Here is a 19,744-nt window from a genome sequence, read left to right as displayed (position 1 = left end):
TCGGCCACAGTTCACAGAACTGTCGAGGCCGGCTGACTTGTGCCAAGTGGAGTGACAATGAACATTCCTCCGAAACGTGCCAGAACACTCCACATTCTGTTAATTGTGATGGTGAGCATGCCGCATACTCGCAGTCGTGCCCGTCTTGGAAAAGAGAAAAGGAAATCGTAACAGTTAAAGTAAAGGAAAATTATAAGTTTCAAGGAGGCACGCAGGCGGGTATCCTACCTGCCAAAGAAAACCTTTGCCGATGTGGCGCGTCAGGGGGCAGAGTCACAACGGCCTCCGGCGGCTGTCCGACCCACAAGCAGTGAGTCGGCAGTTACGCCATCTGCCCCCGTGGCGTTTGAAGCTAGCGCTGCTCCGTCAACCGAGGAGAAGGGACCATTGACCCCGAAGGTGGGCGCAGCCGAGGCTGCCTCAACCTCCCAGGTCCCTCCCAGTGCTGGCAACGGCCGGCGCAGCCAAATCCCCCAGGGAGCCCCATCGACCTCCGGGCTGGTTGGCGCAGGGGTCTTGCCCTCCAAGGCGGGACCTTCCCTGGTAAGTTCTAGCTCACAAGAGCACGTGTCCGGCGCCTCACAAGAGCCAATGGACACTACACCTATCCCCACGGCGCGCCAAGCGCCTAAGGAGCGGCGAGGCTCCCTCGAACGCTCCAGAAAGGGCAAAACCCCGATTACAGGGCCTCGAAGGAGCTCTGGAATCTAATCTCTGAAACCTTTAACACATCTGTTTCTGTACACACAGCACCTATTGACTTCCAATATGGATACACAAATAATTCAATCGAACATCAGAGGTCTTCTTAGAAACCTTGATGGTGTGCAGGAACTCATCCAAGAACACAATCCAAAAGTGCCGTCCCTACAAGAAACATACTTAAAATCCAAACACACAAACTTTCTCGGACAGTATATAACTTCTTGCAAAGATCGCGGTGATGCTCTCGCATCATCGGGCGGTGTCGCCATTGCTATCCATAAGAGCACTGCGTGTCAACTTTTACAGCTACAAACGCCTCTCGAAGCAGTGGCGGTACGAGCTGCTCTCCTAAACAAACTCATCACCATTAGCTCTCTTTACGTACCCCCACATTACAAATTAACGAAACATTGATTCCAATCCTTTATAGATCAATTGCCAGAACCTTATGTTGTTCTTGGCGATTTCAATGCGCACAGCTCCCTGTGGGGTGACTCTCGTACAGTTCCTTTTTTCTTCTGGTGCGTGCCTTCTGAATAAGAAGAAACCCACATATAACTGTCTTGCACACAATACCTTTTCTTCAATTGATCTGAGCATAGTTTCCCCGTCCATAATGCCTGAACTCGAATGGGAAGTTACCCCGCAGGGGCGTCTGCGTAAGCAGGCGTTTAGTGTGTTGCGACACCACGTACCCGAGCACATGAGGGTTGGGCTCTCCCGCGTGTAGCCGTGCGCGGCTTAGCCGTGTCTGGCGAAAAGCGGATCCTGGGGGTTGAGCCGATGCTGGGTGTCTGGACCTTTAAGGCCCCCCGGCGGAGGCAACACACCTCTTCGGCCTCGGCTTCACATAGACGGCACCTCCAGGCTGACCCACCTGGAGGACATCGGCAGTCGCCTTTTCCTGTCTCTCCCTCCTCGAATCTTCGTCTTTATCTCTCACTTTTTGACCTTTCCTGTCTCCTTCTCTCTTCTTTTTACTTCCTTTCTCCTGGCGGCAAGGGTTAACCCTGTGTGGCTATCCAACCTTGGGTACACCATATTCGGTTATAGTGACGGCGTACGACTGGCGTCGTGCAGACTTGTACGCAAGCTCTGCCGCGTCCCCTCGTTGGGCTCCGTGGTGGGCGGTCGGCGCTGTTGCCGAATGCATACATTTCTTCATGGAAACTTCTTTCCCCTCCCTTACTGATCGCCCTCAGAAACGAGGGCGCACCGAAGATGTCTTCAAGTTTTTTGGACGCGAAACCCAGAACTTTCCCCACTTCCACGTTATTCATTCCGAAAAGCCAAACAAAGCAGTGCGAAACATCTCACCATTCCTTGTTTCAAAGTCCCTAACTGATATTTTTGGTCCAGGTTACAAGGTGTCGAGGATGGCAAGCGGCGACCTCCTCTTGGAGCTCCGTGATGTAAAACAGTATGAGAAACTACCGCAACTAGTGTCATTTGGAGAGACCCCCATAACAGTAACCCCGCACCGTACAATGAACACCACCCGTGGTGTTGTGTCAGATGATGATTTGCTTGAGCTGACTGAAGCGGAACTACTGGAGGGCTTCAGCGAACAAAATGTGATCAATGTCAGAAGAATTAAGATGAGGCGGGATGAAAAAGAGATTCAGACGAAGCACCTAATAATTACTTTTGGATCAAGTATCTTGCCAGAATCAATCGAGGCCGGGTACATCAAGCTCCGTGTCAGGCCGTACGTGCCAAACCCACTCCGATGTTTCAAATGCCAGCGCTTCGGCCACAGCTCGCAGAGCTGCCGAGGCCGCGAGACATGTGCAAAATGCAGTGCCCACGAACACACATCTGAAGCTTGTGAGAATGCTCTCCACTGTGTAAACTGGGATGGGGAGCACGCCGCGTACTCGCGGGCATGCCCATCCTGGAAAAAAGAAAAGGAAATTGTAACAGTTAAAGTAAAGGAAAATATAAGTTTCAAGGAGGCACGCAGGTGGGTATCGTACCTGCCCAAGAAAACCTTTGCCGATGTGGCGCGTCAGGGGGCAGCGTCACAACGGCCTCCGGCGGCTGTCCGACCCACAGGCAGTGAGTCGGCAGTTACGCCATCTGCCCCCGCGGCGGTTGCAGCTAGCGCTGCTCCGTCGACCCAGAATGAGGGACCATCGAACTCGAAGGTGGCCGCCGCCGAGGCTGTCCCAACCTCCCCGGCCCCTTCCAGCGCTGGCAACAGCCGGCGCAGCCAAATCCCGCAGGGTGCCCCATCGACCTCTGGGCTGGTGGGCTCTGGGGTCTTGCCCTCCAAGGCAGGACTCTCTCTTGTAACTTCTCGCTCGCAAGAGCACGTGTCTGGCGCCTCACAAGAGGCAATGGACACAACACCTATCCTCAAGGCGCACCAAGCGCCTAAGGAGCGGCGAGGCTCCCTCGAACACTTCAAAAAGGGCAGAACTCCCGTTACAGGGCCTCGAAAGAGCTCTGTAACCTAAGACATCACCACCGTTTCCGTAAACACAGCACCAATTTTTTCTTTAATATGGATACACAAATCATTCAATGGAATGTCAGAGGTATTCTTAGGAATCTCGATGATCTACAAGAACTCATCTACCAACACAATCCAAAAGTGCAGTGTTTACAGGAAACACACTTAAAACCAAAACACACAAATTTGCTTCGACAACACGTTACTTTTCGCAAAGACCGCGATGATGCTCTCGCATCATCGGGTGGCGTTGCCATTGTAATTCAAAAAAGCATAGCGTGTCAACGTTTGCAGCTACGAACGGCCCTCGAAGCAGTGGCGGTTCGAGTTGTCCTGCTAAACAAACTCATCACTATTTGCTCACTTTACATACCCCCACATTACAAACTAAACAAACCTGAATTTCAGTCCTTCATAGATGAATTGCCAGAACCTTATGTTGTTCTTGGCGATTTCAATGCGCACAGCTCCCTGTGGGGCGACTCTCGTACAGACGCGCGAGGTCGTCTCGTTGAACAGTTCCTTTTTTCTTCAGGTGCGTGCCTTCTAAATAAGAAAGAACCCACATATTACTCTCTTGCAAACAGAACCTTTTCGTCCCCCGCAGGGGCGTCTGCGTAAGCAGGCGTTTGGTGTGTTGCGACACCACGTACCCGAGCACATGAGGCTTGGACCCTCCCGCGTGTAGCCGTGCGCGGCTTAGCCGTGTCTGGGGAAAGGGGGATCCTGGAGGTTGAGCCGATGCCGGGTGTTAGGACCTTTAAGGCCCCCCGGCGGAGGCAACACACCTCTTTGGCCTCTGCTTCACGTAGACGGCACCCCCGGACTGACCCACCCGGGGGAAATCGGTAGTTGCCTTTTCCTGTCTCTCGCTCTCCTTCCAACCTTCGTCTTTTTCTTACTTTCCATCTTTCCTGTCTTCTCCTATCTTCCTCTCACTTCCAATTTTCCAGGCAGCAAGGGTTAACCTTGTGTGAATAACCAACCTAGGTTATCTCATATTTGGTTATAGTGATAACGTACAGCTGGCGTTTGCAGGACCTGTTCTTACAGTCCCTGTAGCGTCCCCTTGTAGGACTCCCCGGTGGGTGGCTGGCGTTCTTGCCGAAAATTCAATCCCTTTATGGCAACCTCTTTCCCTCCGCTTCCTGATCGCCCTCAGAAAAGAGGGCGCACCGATGATGTATTCCAGTTTTTTGGTCGGCAAAAAGAATCCTTCCCTCGTTTTCACGTGATCCACTCTGAAAAACCAGCTAAACCAGTGCGAACTATCTCACCATTCCTTGTTTCTAAGACATTGAGTGAAGTCTTTGGTCCAGGTTATAAGGCGTCGAGGATGACAAGCGGTGATCTCCTCTTGGAGCTCCGCGATCAGAAACAATATGAGAAATTGACAAAACTAGTGTCGTTTGGGGAAACCCAAGTAATTGCAACCCCGCACCGTACGATGAACACCAGCCGCGGTGTTGTCTCGGACGATGACTTGCTGGAGCTCACTGAGGATGAACTCTTGGAGGGCTTCAGTGACCAGAATGTTATCAATGTTAAAAGAATTAAGATCAGGCGTGACAGCAAAGAAATCAACACAAAACACCTTATATTGACTTTCGGCTCAAGTAATCTGCCCGAGTCTGTAGAGGCCGGGTACATCAAGCTTCGTGTTAGGCCATATGTGCCAAACCCCCTGAGATGCTTCAAATGCCAACGTTTCGGCCACAGCTCGCAGAGCTGCCGAGGCCGCCAAACCTGTGCGAAATGCAGTGCCCACGAACACACCTCTGAAGCTTGTGAGAACTCTCTCCACTGCGTGAACTGTGATGGGGAACATGCCGCGTACTCGCGGTCCTGTCCATCATGGAAAAAAGAAAAAGAAATTGTTACAATCAAGGTTAAAGAAAACATATCTTTCAAAGAGGCACGCTGGCGGGTTTCATACCTGCCCAAGAAAAGCTTTGCCGATGTGACGCGTCAGGGGGCAGCGACACAAAGGCTTCCGGCGGCTGTCCGACCCACAGTCAGTGAGTCGCCAGTTACGCCGTCTGCCCCCGCGGCGGTTGCAGCTAGCGCTGCTCCGCCAACCGAGGAGAAGGGACCATCGACCCCGAAGGTGGGCGCAGCCGAGGCTGCCTCAACCTCCCAGGTCCCATCCAGCGCTGGCAACAGCCGGCGCAGCCAAATCCCCCAGGGAGCCCCATCGACCTCCGGGCTGGTGGGCGCAGGGGTCTTGCCCTCCAAGGCGGGACTCTCCCTGGTGACTTCTCGCTCGCAAGAGCACGTGTCCGGCGCCTCACAAGAGGCAATGGACACTACACCTATCCTGAAGGCGCATCAAGCGCCTAAGGAGCGGCGAGGCTCCCTCGAACGCTCCAGAAAGGGCAGAACTCCCGTTACAGGGCCTCGAAAGGGCTCTGTAATTTAATCTCTGTAATTTCCATAATCACTACTTCTGTTTCTGTACACACAGCACTTATTGACCTCCAATATGGATACACAAATAATTCAATGGAACGTCAGAGGCCTTCTTAGAAACCTTGATGACGTGCAGGAACTCATCCACAAACACAATCCAAAAGTGCTGTGTCTACAGGAAACACACTTAAAATCTAAACACACAAATTTCCTGCTACAGTATGTTACGTTTCGCAGAGATCGCGATGATGCTCTCGCATCATCGGGCGGTGTTGCCATTGTTATTCAGAAAGGCATAGCGTGTCAACGTTTGCAGCTACAAACGCCCCTTGAGGCAGTGGCGGTTCGTGCTGTTCTCCTCAACAAACTTATCACTGTCTGCTCGCTCTACATACCCCCCCATTACAAATTAACTAAACATGAATTTCAGTCCTTCATAGACGAATTGCCAGAACCTTACGTTGTGCTTGGGGATTTCAATGCGCACAGCAGCCTGTGGGGAGACTCTCGTATCGATGCGCGAGGTCGCCTCGTTGAACAGTTCCTTTTTTCGTCCGGTGCGTGTCTGCTGAATAAGAAGACACCCACATATTATTCTCTCGCAAACAGAACATTTTCTTCAATTGACCTCAGCCTAGTTTCCCCTTGTATGCTGTCTGAACTCGAATGGGAGGTCACCAAGAATCCTTACGGAAGCGACCACTTCCCCATACTGCTAAAAACACATAAAGAAAAAGAATGTCTACCACAGGCTCCTAGGTGGAAGATCGATACAGCCGACTGGGAGAAGTTCCGAAACTTAACTAATATCTCATGGAATGACATGTCTTGTTTACGAATTGATGCTGCTGTGCAGTATCTCACAGCCTTCATTATAGACATGGCATCTAAATGCATATCAGAAGCACATGGCTTGGCATGTAAACGGCGGGTCCCGTGGTGGAACGAAGACTGCCGGATCGCTCGTAAGAAACAAAACAAAGCGTGGGGGTTGCTGCGCGCTTCTCCCACTGCAGAGAATCTAGTCAACTTTAAGCAAGTGAAATCCCAAGGCAGGAGAACCCGCCGACTGGCCAGAAGAGAAAGCTGGCAGAAGTATTTATCGAGCATTAACTCGTTTACAGACGAGGCCAAAGTCTGGAACAGGGTAAATAGAATTAGAGGGCGACAAACATATTCACTCCCCCTGGTAAATACACAAGGCGATACACTGCAAGATCAGGCAGACTCACTTGCGGAGCACTTTCAGAACGTGTCAAGTTCAAACAATTATTCGCATTCTTTTCTCATATATAAAGAAATAGAATAACGTAAGCCTTTAACAAGAAAAAGCCGAGAGAATGAGCCTTACAACCGTCCTTTCAGTATTGCTGAATTGAGAGCTGCCTTGAGTGCATGCAATAGCTCCGCACCAGGATCTGATAGAATCATGTACGAAATGCTGAAAAACTTACACAATGACACGCAAGTGACACTACTTACACTTTTCAACACTATCTGGGACGCAGGGTACCTTCCGACCGCATGGAAAGAAGCCATTGTGATCCCTGTTCTAAAAGAAGGCAAAGATCCTTCATCAGTGGCAAGCTACCGCCCGATAGCCCTCACAAGTTGCATGTGTAAGGTATTTGAAAAAATGATAAATCGGCGACTGATCCATTTCCTTGAACAGAACAAAATGCTTGATCCCTATCAGTGTGGCTTCCGAGAAGGGCGCTCCACAACCGACCATCTTGTACGTATTGAAACAAATATCCGGGACGCATTTATACATAAACAGTTCTTCCTCTCGATATTTCTCGATATGGAAAAGGCGTATGACACAACGTGGCGATACGGCATCTTGCGAGACTTATCGGAAATGGGCATTCATGATAATATGCTCAACGTAATAAAAAGCTACTTGTCCAATCGTACCTTCCGGGTGAAAGTTGGCAATGTGCTGTCACGTCCTTTTACACAAGAAACTGGTGTACCCCAGGGAGGCGTGCTCAGTTGCACACTTTTTATTGTTAAGATGACAACGCTCCGTGCTTCCTTACCCCCGGCCATTTTGTATTCCGTCTATATGGATGACATTCAAATAGGCTTCAAATCCTGTAACCTCGCAGTATGCGAGAGACAGGTACAGCATGGTTTGAACAAGGTGTCAGGGTGGGCAGAGAAAAATGGTTTTAAAATCAATCCTCAAAAGAGTTCTTGTGTGCTGTTCACAAGGAAGAGAGGCCTGGTCCCGGATCCTTGCTTGGAAATGTGTGGACATCAGATACCTGTAAACAAAGAGCACAAATTTCTAGGTGTTATACTCGACAATAAACTTACTTTCGTCCCACACATTAAACATCTTAAAGAAAAGTGTCTAAAAACAATGAACATAATAAAACTTCTATCCAAGACTACGTGGGGTAGTGAGAGGAAGTGCCTAATGAATCTCTATAAGAGCCTAATCCGGTCACGATTAGATTATGGTGCCGTGATATATAACTCTGCCGCCCCAAGCACGCTAAAGATGCTAGACCCTGTTCACCATCTAGGTATCCGTTTAGCCACAGGCGCTTTCAGAACAAGCCCGATTGAAAGCCTATATGCCGAATCCAATGAATGGTCTCTCTACCTACAGAGGTCATACATCAACTTTACATATCTCCTTAAAGTACGCTCTAATTCTGAACATCCATGTTTTGATACCGTTACCGATATGAGGTGCGCTACACTTTTCAGCAATCGCCCCTCCATAAGACAGCCTTTCTCGCTGCGTGTGAAGGAGCTTAGCGATGAAATCCATGTCCCACTCCTCGAGCATCGCTTAATGCACCTAACCAATCTCTTACCTCCTTGGGAGTAGCAAGTTATACAATGTGACATATCCTTTATAAAAATTACAAAGCACGCTCCTGAGGCTGAAATCAGAATGCATTTCCTAGAGCTGCAGTACAAACACTCCTGCGCAGAGTACTACACAGACGCTTCGAAGTCTAATGCCGGGGTGTCGTATGCTGCCGTCGGCCCATCCTTCTCAGAATCCGATGTACTACATCCGGAAACAAGCATATTTACGGCCGAGGCCTACGCATTACTGACTGCTGTGAAGCATATAAGAAAATCAAAACTCCAAAAGTCAGCGATATATACAGACTCCCTAAGCGTCGTGAAGGCCTTGATGTCACCCTATAGACACAAAAATCCAGTACTTAATGAACTATATTCCGTCTTGTGCAAAGCGTACATATCTAACCAGCATATCATTATATGCTGGGTGCCTGGCCATAGGAACATCGAGGGCAACGTTCTGGCGGACGAGATGGCCACGTCTATAGCATCGCAAGCCGTTAACCCTACCGCCGAGGTGCCTGTCACAGATCTGAGGCCTTTCTTGCGAAGGCGGCTGCGGGCCCACTGGCAACGCATGTGGGACGCGGAAAAAGATAATAAGCTCCACCTGATAAAACCACAGTTAGGATTCTGGCCCTCTACAACAAAATCGCGCCGAACAGATGTCCATTTCTGTCGTTTAAGAATAGGACACACATATGGCACCCATAACTTTCTACTGACCGGAAGTGAGCCTCCAAACTGTGGTAGATGCGGGGAGAGGCTGACCGTACTCCACGTCCTCCTGGAGTGTCGCGAAGCCGAATCTGAGAGAAGGAGACATTTTTCCCTAGCATACCGCCAACACATTCCTCTTCATCCTCTAATGTTTCTCGGTCCAGAACCGCTTTTTAATACAAACAGTGTCCTAGGTTTCCTCAGAGATGTCGTCTTACATGTTACTAGTCCCATGAATTCGTAGCGCCTCCTCTCTCGAGAGGATGCCACTACGATAATTGTTTTGCGTAGCACATGCCTCCAGGCCCTTGCGCTTCAAGGGCTCTAAGGAGGCAGTAGTGCTCTGGCATTTCTTATAATCGTGATATATTTTACCTATCGTATCATTCTTTTTATATGCATCTAAATTTTCATAGTACAAGTCATACGTCATCGCCATAATTTTATCATACAGATTTTACGCACTTTAGAGCGTATATTTTAAGGCCTCTTTACAGCCACCTCACACCAACTTCATAGCAATCATAATTACACCGCAAACTCATTACCACAGACATGGCGCTCTTTGGCCACACCTGGCCCTTGTGCCATAAAACTCCACACATCATCATCAGAACCTTTTCGTCAATAGATCTTAGCATAGTTTCCGCGTCTATACTGCCCGAACTCGAATGGGAAGTTATGAGCAATCCTTACGGGAGCGATCACTTCCCCGTACTGCTAAGAACATCCAAAGAAAATGAATTTCCTCCACAAGCTCCTAGGTGGAAGATAGATACAGCCGACTGGGAGAAATTTCGAAATCTATCTAGCATCTCATGGGCTGATATGTCTTCTCTAGAAATTGATGCCGCTGTGGAGTATTTTACAGCGTTCATAATAGATGCCGCATATAAATGCATATCTGAAGGAAGTGGTTTGGCATGCAGACGGCGTGTCCCGTGGTGGAACGACGAATGTAGGATTGCTCGTAAGAAACACAACAAAGCGTGGGGGTTGCTACGCGATTCTCCCACTGCAGAGAATCTTATTAACTTTAAGAAAGTGAAATCTCAAGGCAGGAGAACCCGCAGGCAGGCCGGAAGAGAAAGCTTGCAGAAGTATTTATTGAGTATTAACTCGTTTAGAGATGAGGCCAAAGCCTGGAACAGGGTGAATAGGATTAGAGGGCGCTAAACATATTCACTCCCTCTGGTAAACACACAGGGCGATACACTGAAAGACCAGGCAGACTCACTTGGGGAGTATTTTGAGAGCGTGTCAAGTCTAACAAATTATTCGCAATCTTTTCTAAAATACAAACAAATAGAAGAATGTAAGCCACTCATAGGAAAATGTCGAAAGAATGAACCATACAACTGTCCATTTAGTATTGCCGAGTTCAGAGCTGCCTTGAGATCATGCAAGACCTCCGCACCGGGTTCTGACAGAATTATGTATGAAATGATCAAAAACCTACACAATGACACCGAAGTTACACTACTCAAAATTTTCAACACTATTTGGGCTGCGGGATACTTTCCAACTGCATGGAAAGAAGCAATTGTGGTCCCTGTTTTGAAGCAGGGGAAAGACCCTTCCATGGCGGCAAGCTATCGCCCAATAGCTCTTACAAGCTGCCTGTGTAAGGTTTTTGAAAAAATGATTAATCGCAGACTCATACACTTCCTTGAACTCAATAATATACTTGATCCCTATCAGTGTGGCTTCAGAGAAGGCCGGTCGACAACAGATCACCGTGTACGCATTGAAGGATATATTCGGGACGCATTTGTACATAAGCAGTTTTTCATGTCAATATTCCTTGACATGGAGAAGGCATATGACACAACATGGCGCTACGGCATCTTGCGAGACTTGTCGGAAATGGGCATCTGTGGCAATATGCTGAAAATAATTGACAGCTATTTGTTGAATCGAATCTTCCGAGTGAAAATCGGCAACGTATTGTCGCGACCTTTCACACAAGAAACAGGTGTACCACAGGGAGGCGTGCTGAGTTGTACGCTCTTCATCGTGAAGATGAACTCGCTTCGTGCTTCGCTACCACCTGCCATTCTTTATTCTGTCTACGTTGACGACATTCAAATCGGCTTCAAATCCTGTAACCTCTCAGTATGCGAGAGACAGGTGCTACAGGGCTTGAACAAGATTTCCAAGTGGGCAGACAAAAACGGATTTAAAATCAACCCCCACAAAAGCTCTTGCGTTCTTTTTACAAGAAAGAGAGGCCTGTTTCCGGATCCTTCCTTAGAACTGTGTGGACACCAAATACCTGTCAACAAAGAGCACAAATTTCTTGGTATTATACTTGATTACAGACTCGCTTTCATTCCACACATTAAATATCTGAAAGAAAAATGTCTAAAAACAATGAACTTAATGAAATTCTATCCCAGACTACATGGGGTAGTGACAGGAAGTGTTTAATGAACCTATACAAGAGCCTAATTCGGTCTCGATTGGATTATGGTGCTGTAGTATATAACTCTGCCGCCCCGAGCGCGCTAAAGATGCTAGACCCTGTTCACCATCTAGGTATCCGCTTAGCCACGGGCGCTTTCAGAACAAGCCCGATTCAAAGCATATATGCCGAATCGAACGAATGGTCTCTGCACCTACAGAGATCATACATTAGCTTTACATGTTTCCTTAAAGTACGCTCCAATCCTGAACATCCATGTTTTCATACCGTTACCGATATGACGTGCGCTACACTTTTCAGCAATCGCCCCTCCATAAGACAGCCTTTCTCGCTGCGTGTGAAGGAGATTAGCGATGAAATGCGTGTCCCACTCCTCGAGCATCGCTTAATGCACCTAACCAAGCTCTTACCTCCTTGGGAGTGGCAGGTGATACAATGTGACATATCCTTTATAAATATTACAAAGCACGCTCCTGAGGCCGAAATTAGAATGCATTTCCTCGAACTGCAGTACAAACACTCCTGCGCAGCGTACTACACAGACGCGTCGAAGTCAAATGCCGGGGTATCCTATGCAGCTGTCGGCCCATCCTTCTCGGGATCCGATGTGCTGCATCCGGAAACAAGCATCTTTACGGCCGAGGCCTACGCATTACTCTCTGCTGTGAAGCATATAAGAAGATCAAAACTTCCAAAAGCAGCGATCTATACAGACTCTCTAAGCGTCGTGAAGGCCCTAATGTCACTCTAGAAACATAAAAATCCCGTATTCAATGAACTGTATTCGGTATTGTGTAAAGCGTACTCATCTAACCAGAACATCATAATATGCTGGGTCCCTGGCCATAGGGGAATCGAAGGTAACGTTCTCGCGGACGAGATGGCGACGTCAATCACATCGCAAGCTGTTAACCCTACCGCTGATGTGCCTGTCACAGATCTGAGGCCTTTCTTACGGAATACACTGCGACATCGCTGGCAGTGCACGTGGGACGCGCAAACAAATAACAAACTGCACGTTATAAAGCCCCAGTTAGGTTTTTGGCCCTCCCCAACAAAATCTCGGCGAACAGATGTCCTATTCTGTCGCCTCAGAATAGGACACACATTTGGCACCCATAGTTACCTGCTTACTGAAAGTGAACCTCCAACCTGTGGCAGATGCGGTGAGAGGCTTACCGTCCTCCACGTGCTCCTGGAGTGTCGGGAAACCGAAACGGAGAGAAAGAAACATTTTCCGCTTGCTTACCATTATAACATCCCTCTACACCCGGCTATGTTTCTCGGCAAGGAACCGCTTTTTGACACCAAGGCAATCCTCAACTATTTAAATGATGTCGTACTACACGTTATATGCCCATTAAATTCGTAGAGCATCCTCGCTCCAGAGGATGCCACTGCGATAACAGTTTTGCATAACACATGCCTCCAGGCCCTTGTTCTTCAAGGGCTCTAAGGAGGCAACAGTGCTCTCGCATATCTTATAACCATATATATTTCTACACATCGTATCATTCTTTTTAAATGGACCTTAAATGTTCATAGTACACGTCATAAGACATCGCCATAATCTTATTGTACAGATTTTGCGCACTTTAGCGGGAACATTTTTAAGGCCCTTCTACAGCCACGTCACACCAACTTCACCGAACTCATGATTTCATTGCAAACTGATTAACATGGACATGGCGCTCTTTGGCCATAACTGGCCCTTGCGCCATTAAAAACCACATATCATCATCATCGAATGGGAAGTTACAAACAACCCTTACGGAAGCGACCACTTCCCTATACATTTAAGAACAACTAAAGAAAACGAATATCCACCACAGGCTCCTAGGTGGAAGATTTACACAGCAGACTGGGAGAAATTCCGAAACTTAACTAGTATATTATGGGATGAGATGCCCTCGTTAGAAATTGATGCTGCTGTGCAGTATTTTACAGCTTTCATAATAGATGCCGCATCTAAATGCATACGTGAAGTAAGTAGCTCGGCATGCAAACGGCATGTCCCGTGGTGGAACGACGAATGCAGAATCGCACGTAGGAATCAGAACAAAGCGTGGGGGTTGCTACGCGCTACGCCCACTGCAGAAAACTTGTCAACTTTAAAAAAGTAAAGTCCCAAGGTAGGAGAACCCGCCGACAGGCCAGAAGAGAAAGTTGGCACAAGTTTTTATCGAGTATTAACTCGCTTAGAGATGAGGCCATAGCCTGGAACAGGGCTAATAGGATTAGATGGAGGCAAACATATTCACTCCCTCTAGTAAATACACAGGGCGATACACTGCAAGATCAGGCAGACTCACTAGGGGAGCACTTTGAGAGTGTATCAAGTTCAAACCATTATTCGCAACCCTTCCTGAAATATAAACAAATAGAAGAATGCAAGCCACTCATCAGAAAATGTCGGCAGAATGAACCGTACAACTGTCCTTTTAGTGCTGCCGAGTTGAGAGCTGCCTTGAGTGCATGCAAGAACTCTGCACCGGGATCTGATAGAATCATGTATGAAATGCTCAAAAACTTACACAATGACACGCAAGTTACACTACTCACACTTTTCAACACCATCTGGGATGCAGGGTACCTTCCAACCGCCCCCGCAGAGGCGTCTGCGTCAGCAGGCGTTTGGTGTGTTGCGACACCACGGACCCGACCACACGAGGGTTGGACCCTCCCGCGTGTAGCCGTACGCGGCTTAGCCGTGTCCGGGGAAAGGGGGATCCTGGAGGTTGAGCCGATGCCGGGTGTTCGAACCTTTAAGGCCCCCCGGCGGAGGCAACACACCTCTTTGGCCTCTGCTTCACATAGACGGCACCCCCGGGCTGACCCACCCGGGGGAAATCGGTAGTCGCCTTTTCCTGTCCCTCTATTCAATCTTTTGCTTTCCCTCTCGCTGTCTCTTCTTTCCTGTCTTCTTATCGCTTCTTGTCACTTCCAAATTTCAAGGCGGCAAGAGTTAACCATGTGGGCGTGGCCTTCCTTGGTCATGGTTATATGGTTATAGCCCTCGTGCGCTGCAGCTTTGAACCGAACAAGTGGCGCCACCTGTAAAACGCGGCGGAAATTTGCCGTCGTCTCGAAGCAGCCTGCCTCAGTGCAGTCAGCATGGCGTCTCGTTCCGACAGCACCGAATCGCGGAAGAAAAAAGGTGGCACCGTTTATTGCTGCGTGTATGGTTGCCACAACAGCTATAGAAATGTTGTGGGGAAAGTCCCGAACATCAAGTTCTATAACTTTCCATGGAAGCCCTACGAGAAGGAGCGACGGGAGCGGTGGATTAAAGCAGTGCGAAGAGCCAGGTAAACAAGTGACCATTTCGTTTTCTTGCGTTGATTTTGGCTTTCTCCATGGTTACAGTTGAAGTAATGCCTCGTTTCTTTGTTTTTTTAGTGCGGACGGTGGACTGTGGCAACCCGTTAAGGGCCAAACACGCATTTGTAGCGCCCATTTCGTGGGTAATGAGAAGAGTACTGTTGCCCACCACCCTGCCTACATTCCAACGATATTCCCTTCCTGCTACGGGAGAGAAGATGGCGTAGGGCCCGCAACGAAGCTAGAAAGATACGAGCGGTAAGTTCCTATGTAGCCGATGATAGTACGCTTTAATACTGTGTTTTGCAAAAATTCGGCCAGTACTCTAACGACCGCAACAGGGTAAAATGCACGGGATGAGCTCCGAGTCGACCCGGCGATATCCTGTCGGTGTGGTGCTGTGGATTTCCTCGTCTTTGTGCATGGTCGTCCTCGCGCGCTGGACGAGCCCATAGCAAGTTGCGCAGTTTTCTGTTATACTAAACAATCGTGTGTTTTCTCTACCGTAGGTTGCGGCGACGTGTTTCAGCAGGTGCGGCGCGGACGTCTACTGGTTCTGACAGTGAAACTGGCGCTTCCTCTCTCGGTGGTCTGGTTCTTGGTGCTGTTGAGGACCAATTGGAAGCTGCAGATAAAAGCGTTACTTTTGCTTCGGTGGTAAGGCCCTCATGTATAGAATCCTTTCAAATGCTAACGCCTGCTATATGTAGGCTGCTGCTTTTTTTTTTTTGTGCAGAGGCATAATTCTACAGTACTATGCTTTTAAGGATAACGCAACGCTATGGGACATTTAAATTGTCCACCACTTGTTTGTTTTAATTACGGCCTTTTCCTTACCTTCCTGCATGTACGTTGAAGCAACTCGAATATGTTGTTTGCTGACCCTGCCACTTGCTTAAAATAAGACTTTTGTTTAACTTTGCAAAAGAAAGAAAATAAAGGCAGCCAGAACTAGGGCACCCTAGCTAATGCAGCTGTATGTAGCCATGGGGCAGTCCCGTTAGTATTTGCTTGAGTGTCTACCCTTCTGTGCTCAGTATTATGCAGGTGTGTCCCCAACAGCACTCTAATTCTCTTCTAACCAGTGGTGTGAATTTCGTCCCACAGTTTGACAAAATATTTATTAGTGTTGACTAACAAAATGTTGCTTGTCATGTGTTACATTTTCTAGGGGACTCAGACAGACGCAGATGTACATGGAGGCCAGTGCTGTATATTTCTCTCAGTAACATCAAATGGCTCAGCCTCCACACAGGTGTCACATGCAAGCACATCAAACATAGGTGTGCAGACAGTCCCGATGACAAGATCCGCAAGCACTGGAACAGACGAAAGAAGCTGTGTGTTCCTTGGATATGACTCGCTAAAGGAGAGAGCAGATGCATTTAGGGAATTATGTGGCGTCAGCACCAATGTCTTTGCTTTGCTGATGTCTATCCTGTCACCAATATCCGTAAGGCGAATCGATGTGCCGATTCCTCAGAAACTTGTAATTTTTTTGATGAAGCTTAAGCTTGGCATTTCTTTTGCTAGCTTGGGGGTCCTTTTTGGACTTCACCGTACGGCAGTTAGCCGTATATTTTATTTTGTTTTGAGTAACCTGCTGGCTGCAATGAACGAATGGATACCCGAACCATCATTTTCCACAGTGCAAGCAACCATGCCAGCATGTTTTAAGTTGCACTATCCACGCTGCCGTTATATAATAGACTGCACTGAAGTAAGAACTGAAGAACCACCTACAGTTGAGCAAAGGAGAGCACTGTTTTCACACTATAAGGGTGGCTACACTTTGAAGTTTTTACTAGGTATTTTGCCAAATGGTGTAGTCACGTTCGTCTCCGAAGCCTACGGTGGTCGCACATCAGACACTCGCATAACACTTGAATCCGGATTCCTTGACAGGATTGAGCCTGGCGACATAGTACTCGCAGATAAGGGTTTTCCTGGCATTAGAGCGCCCGTTTCAGGCCAGAAAGGCATTGTTATTTTGCCCCCTTTTTCAAAAGGGAATGTGCAGTTTACGCATGAGGAACTGCAGGAAACATACAACGTCGCCCAAGTGCGCATACACGTGGAAAGGCTGATTCAACGTGTGAAGATGTTCAACATCCTCAAAGCAAGAATAACCATTGAGCTGATTCCTCACATGAGCGATATTATGCGGATGTGCTGTATTCTGGCCAACCTACAGCCACCAATCTTTGGTGCCCAAAAGCCTGACACTGTAGAGGAGTGTTGAGATTCTAAGCCGATTTTAGTTTGGCAGAAATGGACTCAATCAAGTGTTCAACAGAACATTTCCAGGACCTTGAAGTAGGACTGGGAACCATTTTTATTCAATGCAAGTGTACATAACGCATGAATGCATTGCACTAAAACTCTGCAATAAAACATGTTTTCACTGTCAAACCAGCCTTTTTAATTATGCCTTGACTGCAAGAACCCCTCTTCACAGAAAAAAGGCGCTACGTTCGTGGACAGCACATTACACTTGAACATTTTCTTTTGATAAGTCTGTGAGCCGTTTTAGAAGATACTTGAAATAGTATCCTTCAAGCTTAGGGATGTACTCGGAGAGGAATTTTTCATCCCTCTCAACAATTAGGCTGAGACTCTGTTTTTTTGAGTACACAAACAAATGCACTTCTTGAATATTTAAGACATACAATATAACCATCACCTGTGTGAAATACGGGTGGGTTTTCCTTAGAGTCAACTTTCCATTGACATAGTGGATGTACTTTACGTAGCTCACTTCCTGATCAGCATCAATAAGCTCCGAGTCCTTTAGAGAAAAGGGGCATTTGATTTCAACCGCACGAGTTGTGTTGTTGGTTGAAATGATGCCGTCAGGGCTGCAGCACAGCCAGTGTTGTTTTGGGTGTATAACTAGACCAACCTGCAGAAGAAACATGAAAGGATGTAAGAAACATAATAGCTTTTTTGAATACAGGGAATTGATACCTCATGAATTGGAACCTGCAGGAGCATTGAGAGCTCCTGTCTTGCCACGTCTTCTGTATTCTTTCCTGTAGAATGATAAAAATAAGAAAATACTTTTCGGACGCATTCGTATTTGGCACCTTCTTACGTGCACAAGATAACACAATACACACAATTAGCCTTTTTTAACAAATGAAGGCACTACTAGACTGCCTGTTTACATCTGCATGTTCTTGTACAAGGTGTGCTGCTGCTTACCGTAGGTGGTGGCAGCTGTTGCAAAGGCTCTCGGTGTCGCCAATGCATCTGCAAGAGCTTCAAACTCTGCCTCTCTCGTCTTTATTCGGTGAGCAGCGGAGCTTGTGATTCGAAAAATCCTCTCCTGATGCCACCTAGTATCAAGAAGGAATGTGCCATTAGTGTCAGGAAGAAAGCGCAACGACGCATGCAGAGAAAAAACAAACCTTTTTACAGTTCCTTGGCCCCTGGTCATAAGTTCGATTTCGATTATTTCATCTATGCTTTTTTGCACGAACTTTTCATAAAAAGTTCTTTCCCTGACCGGCAGTGCAGACAGCATGTCGCACCTTTTAACTCTGAGGGGCAATGCATTGATAACTTCCATCATGCTGTAAATGGCGCGCCCGTTTTCCACAATTGCTCTCACGAGCTCAGAAGCTGCGCGACTCGATACTTCTTCAACCGCACCGGGAGACGCAGCCCCGGATTCTTTGAATATATCGCTCTCTCTGCGCTGCAGCACGTCTGTGAAGGCGCACCTAATGTCCGGAAATTGGGCGTGAACTTCAGACGCGGACAGTGCCTTAAGCACTGGTACAGGCAAGGGGCGACCTGGGCGGACGATTGCAATTATGTTATGGGATGGACCTTGTGATAAAGCATTTTCGTTCTTACCTGGAAAAAGTTCTTTAGTCTGCTTTTTCGTGTCCACGGTTGGACGCGACGAAGGTTTCAGCCACGCGCACGGTAGGTCTGTGCAGGACGAGTGCACGGAGTTGTTCACGAACAGAGCCAGCGCCGCTGCGTGCTTGCACCAGCCTCGGCATCCCGCCTTGCACGTGCATCTGGCTTCAACGATCCATCTTGGCTTCGCAGACAACTGCGCGAGCATCGCACACCTCTCATCAACATGCAACGAATAAATATAATGCTGTTTCATGAGTTGTGCTTACCGTCAGTCGCACGTCGTAATCCGCACTCTTCATTTGCGCGATGCATTTTCCGAATATGTCGGAAGGTCCTGCTGCGCACGAAATTTCCTCTCTTACGCCGTAAACATGGTTCCCGGCGTAGAGGTTGCTGCCACGCAAAATGCTACACCTCTTAAAATATTCGTCAATGTTTTCAATTCGACGAAATCCGCAAAACAACACACGCTGTTCGTTCCGTGCTGCCATGTCGCAAGGCAGCAACAGCAGCCGGCCAGTGGCGCGAACGACGGGAAACTCTCGGCATGGCGTAGAGGTGGCGCTAGTTGTTCCAAAATTTCCAAAAAGGTGGCGCCCCCTTAAAACACTCCCATGTTGGGCTCCATGGTGGGCGGCCAGCTTAACTGCCGAACGTATATGTAATTACATGTATAGAACCCCCTCTTCAGAAAAATCTGATCGGAGGCCGAAAAGGCACCGGACCGAAGTAATGAACTTCAGTAAACCTTGTGATAGCTTTACAAAATTTTTTGTCATCACGTCTGAAACTGAACGAAAAATTCAAGACATGTCCCCATTCCTCATTGCCAAGGCACTCAACGAGTGTATTGGTGATACCTGAGCTAATGAGCTCGTGTCTAAGAATAGGACACACATTTGGCACGCATAACTTTTTACTCACCGGAAACGAGCCTCCAACCTGTGGTTGATGCGGGGAGAGGCTGACCGTCCTACACGTCCTTGTGGAGTGTCGGAAAGCCGAAT

At 48.0% G+C, this 19,744-nt stretch overlaps 1 protein-coding gene and 1 long non-coding RNA gene across 2 annotated transcripts; one reads left to right on the top strand and one right to left on the bottom strand.

Moving 5' to 3' along the window:
* Positions 1-14,566: 14,566 nt before the first annotated feature.
* On the top strand, positions 14,567-16,935 carry LOC142578108 (uncharacterized). The gene is made up of 4 exons (XR_012827168.1): positions 14,567-14,851; positions 14,943-15,122; positions 15,374-15,521; positions 16,036-16,935. It is a non-coding gene; the product is annotated as an uncharacterized LOC142578108 (long non-coding RNA).
* Positions 16,936-16,992: 57 nt separating this feature from the next.
* On the bottom strand, positions 16,993-19,248 carry LOC142578107 (uncharacterized). Its single transcript, XM_075687521.1, has 4 exons — positions 19,004-19,248; positions 18,069-18,930; positions 17,832-17,896; positions 16,993-17,766 (listed from the first exon to the last, which is right to left on the bottom strand). The coding sequence occupies exons 1-4, from the start codon at positions 19,226-19,228 to the stop codon at positions 17,353-17,355; spliced, it is 1,566 nt and encodes a 521-aa protein (XP_075543636.1). The 5' UTR covers positions 19,229-19,248; the 3' UTR covers positions 16,993-17,352.
* Between the last annotated feature and the right edge of the window lie 496 nt (positions 19,249-19,744).

The sequence above is a fragment of the Dermacentor variabilis genome, chromosome 4 (genome assembly GCF_050947875.1).
Source record: "Dermacentor variabilis isolate Ectoservices chromosome 4, ASM5094787v1, whole genome shotgun sequence".
Classification (NCBI taxonomy): Eukaryota; Metazoa; Arthropoda; class Arachnida; order Ixodida; family Ixodidae; genus Dermacentor; species Dermacentor variabilis.
This window is presented reverse-complemented; position numbering and strand designations above follow the sequence as displayed.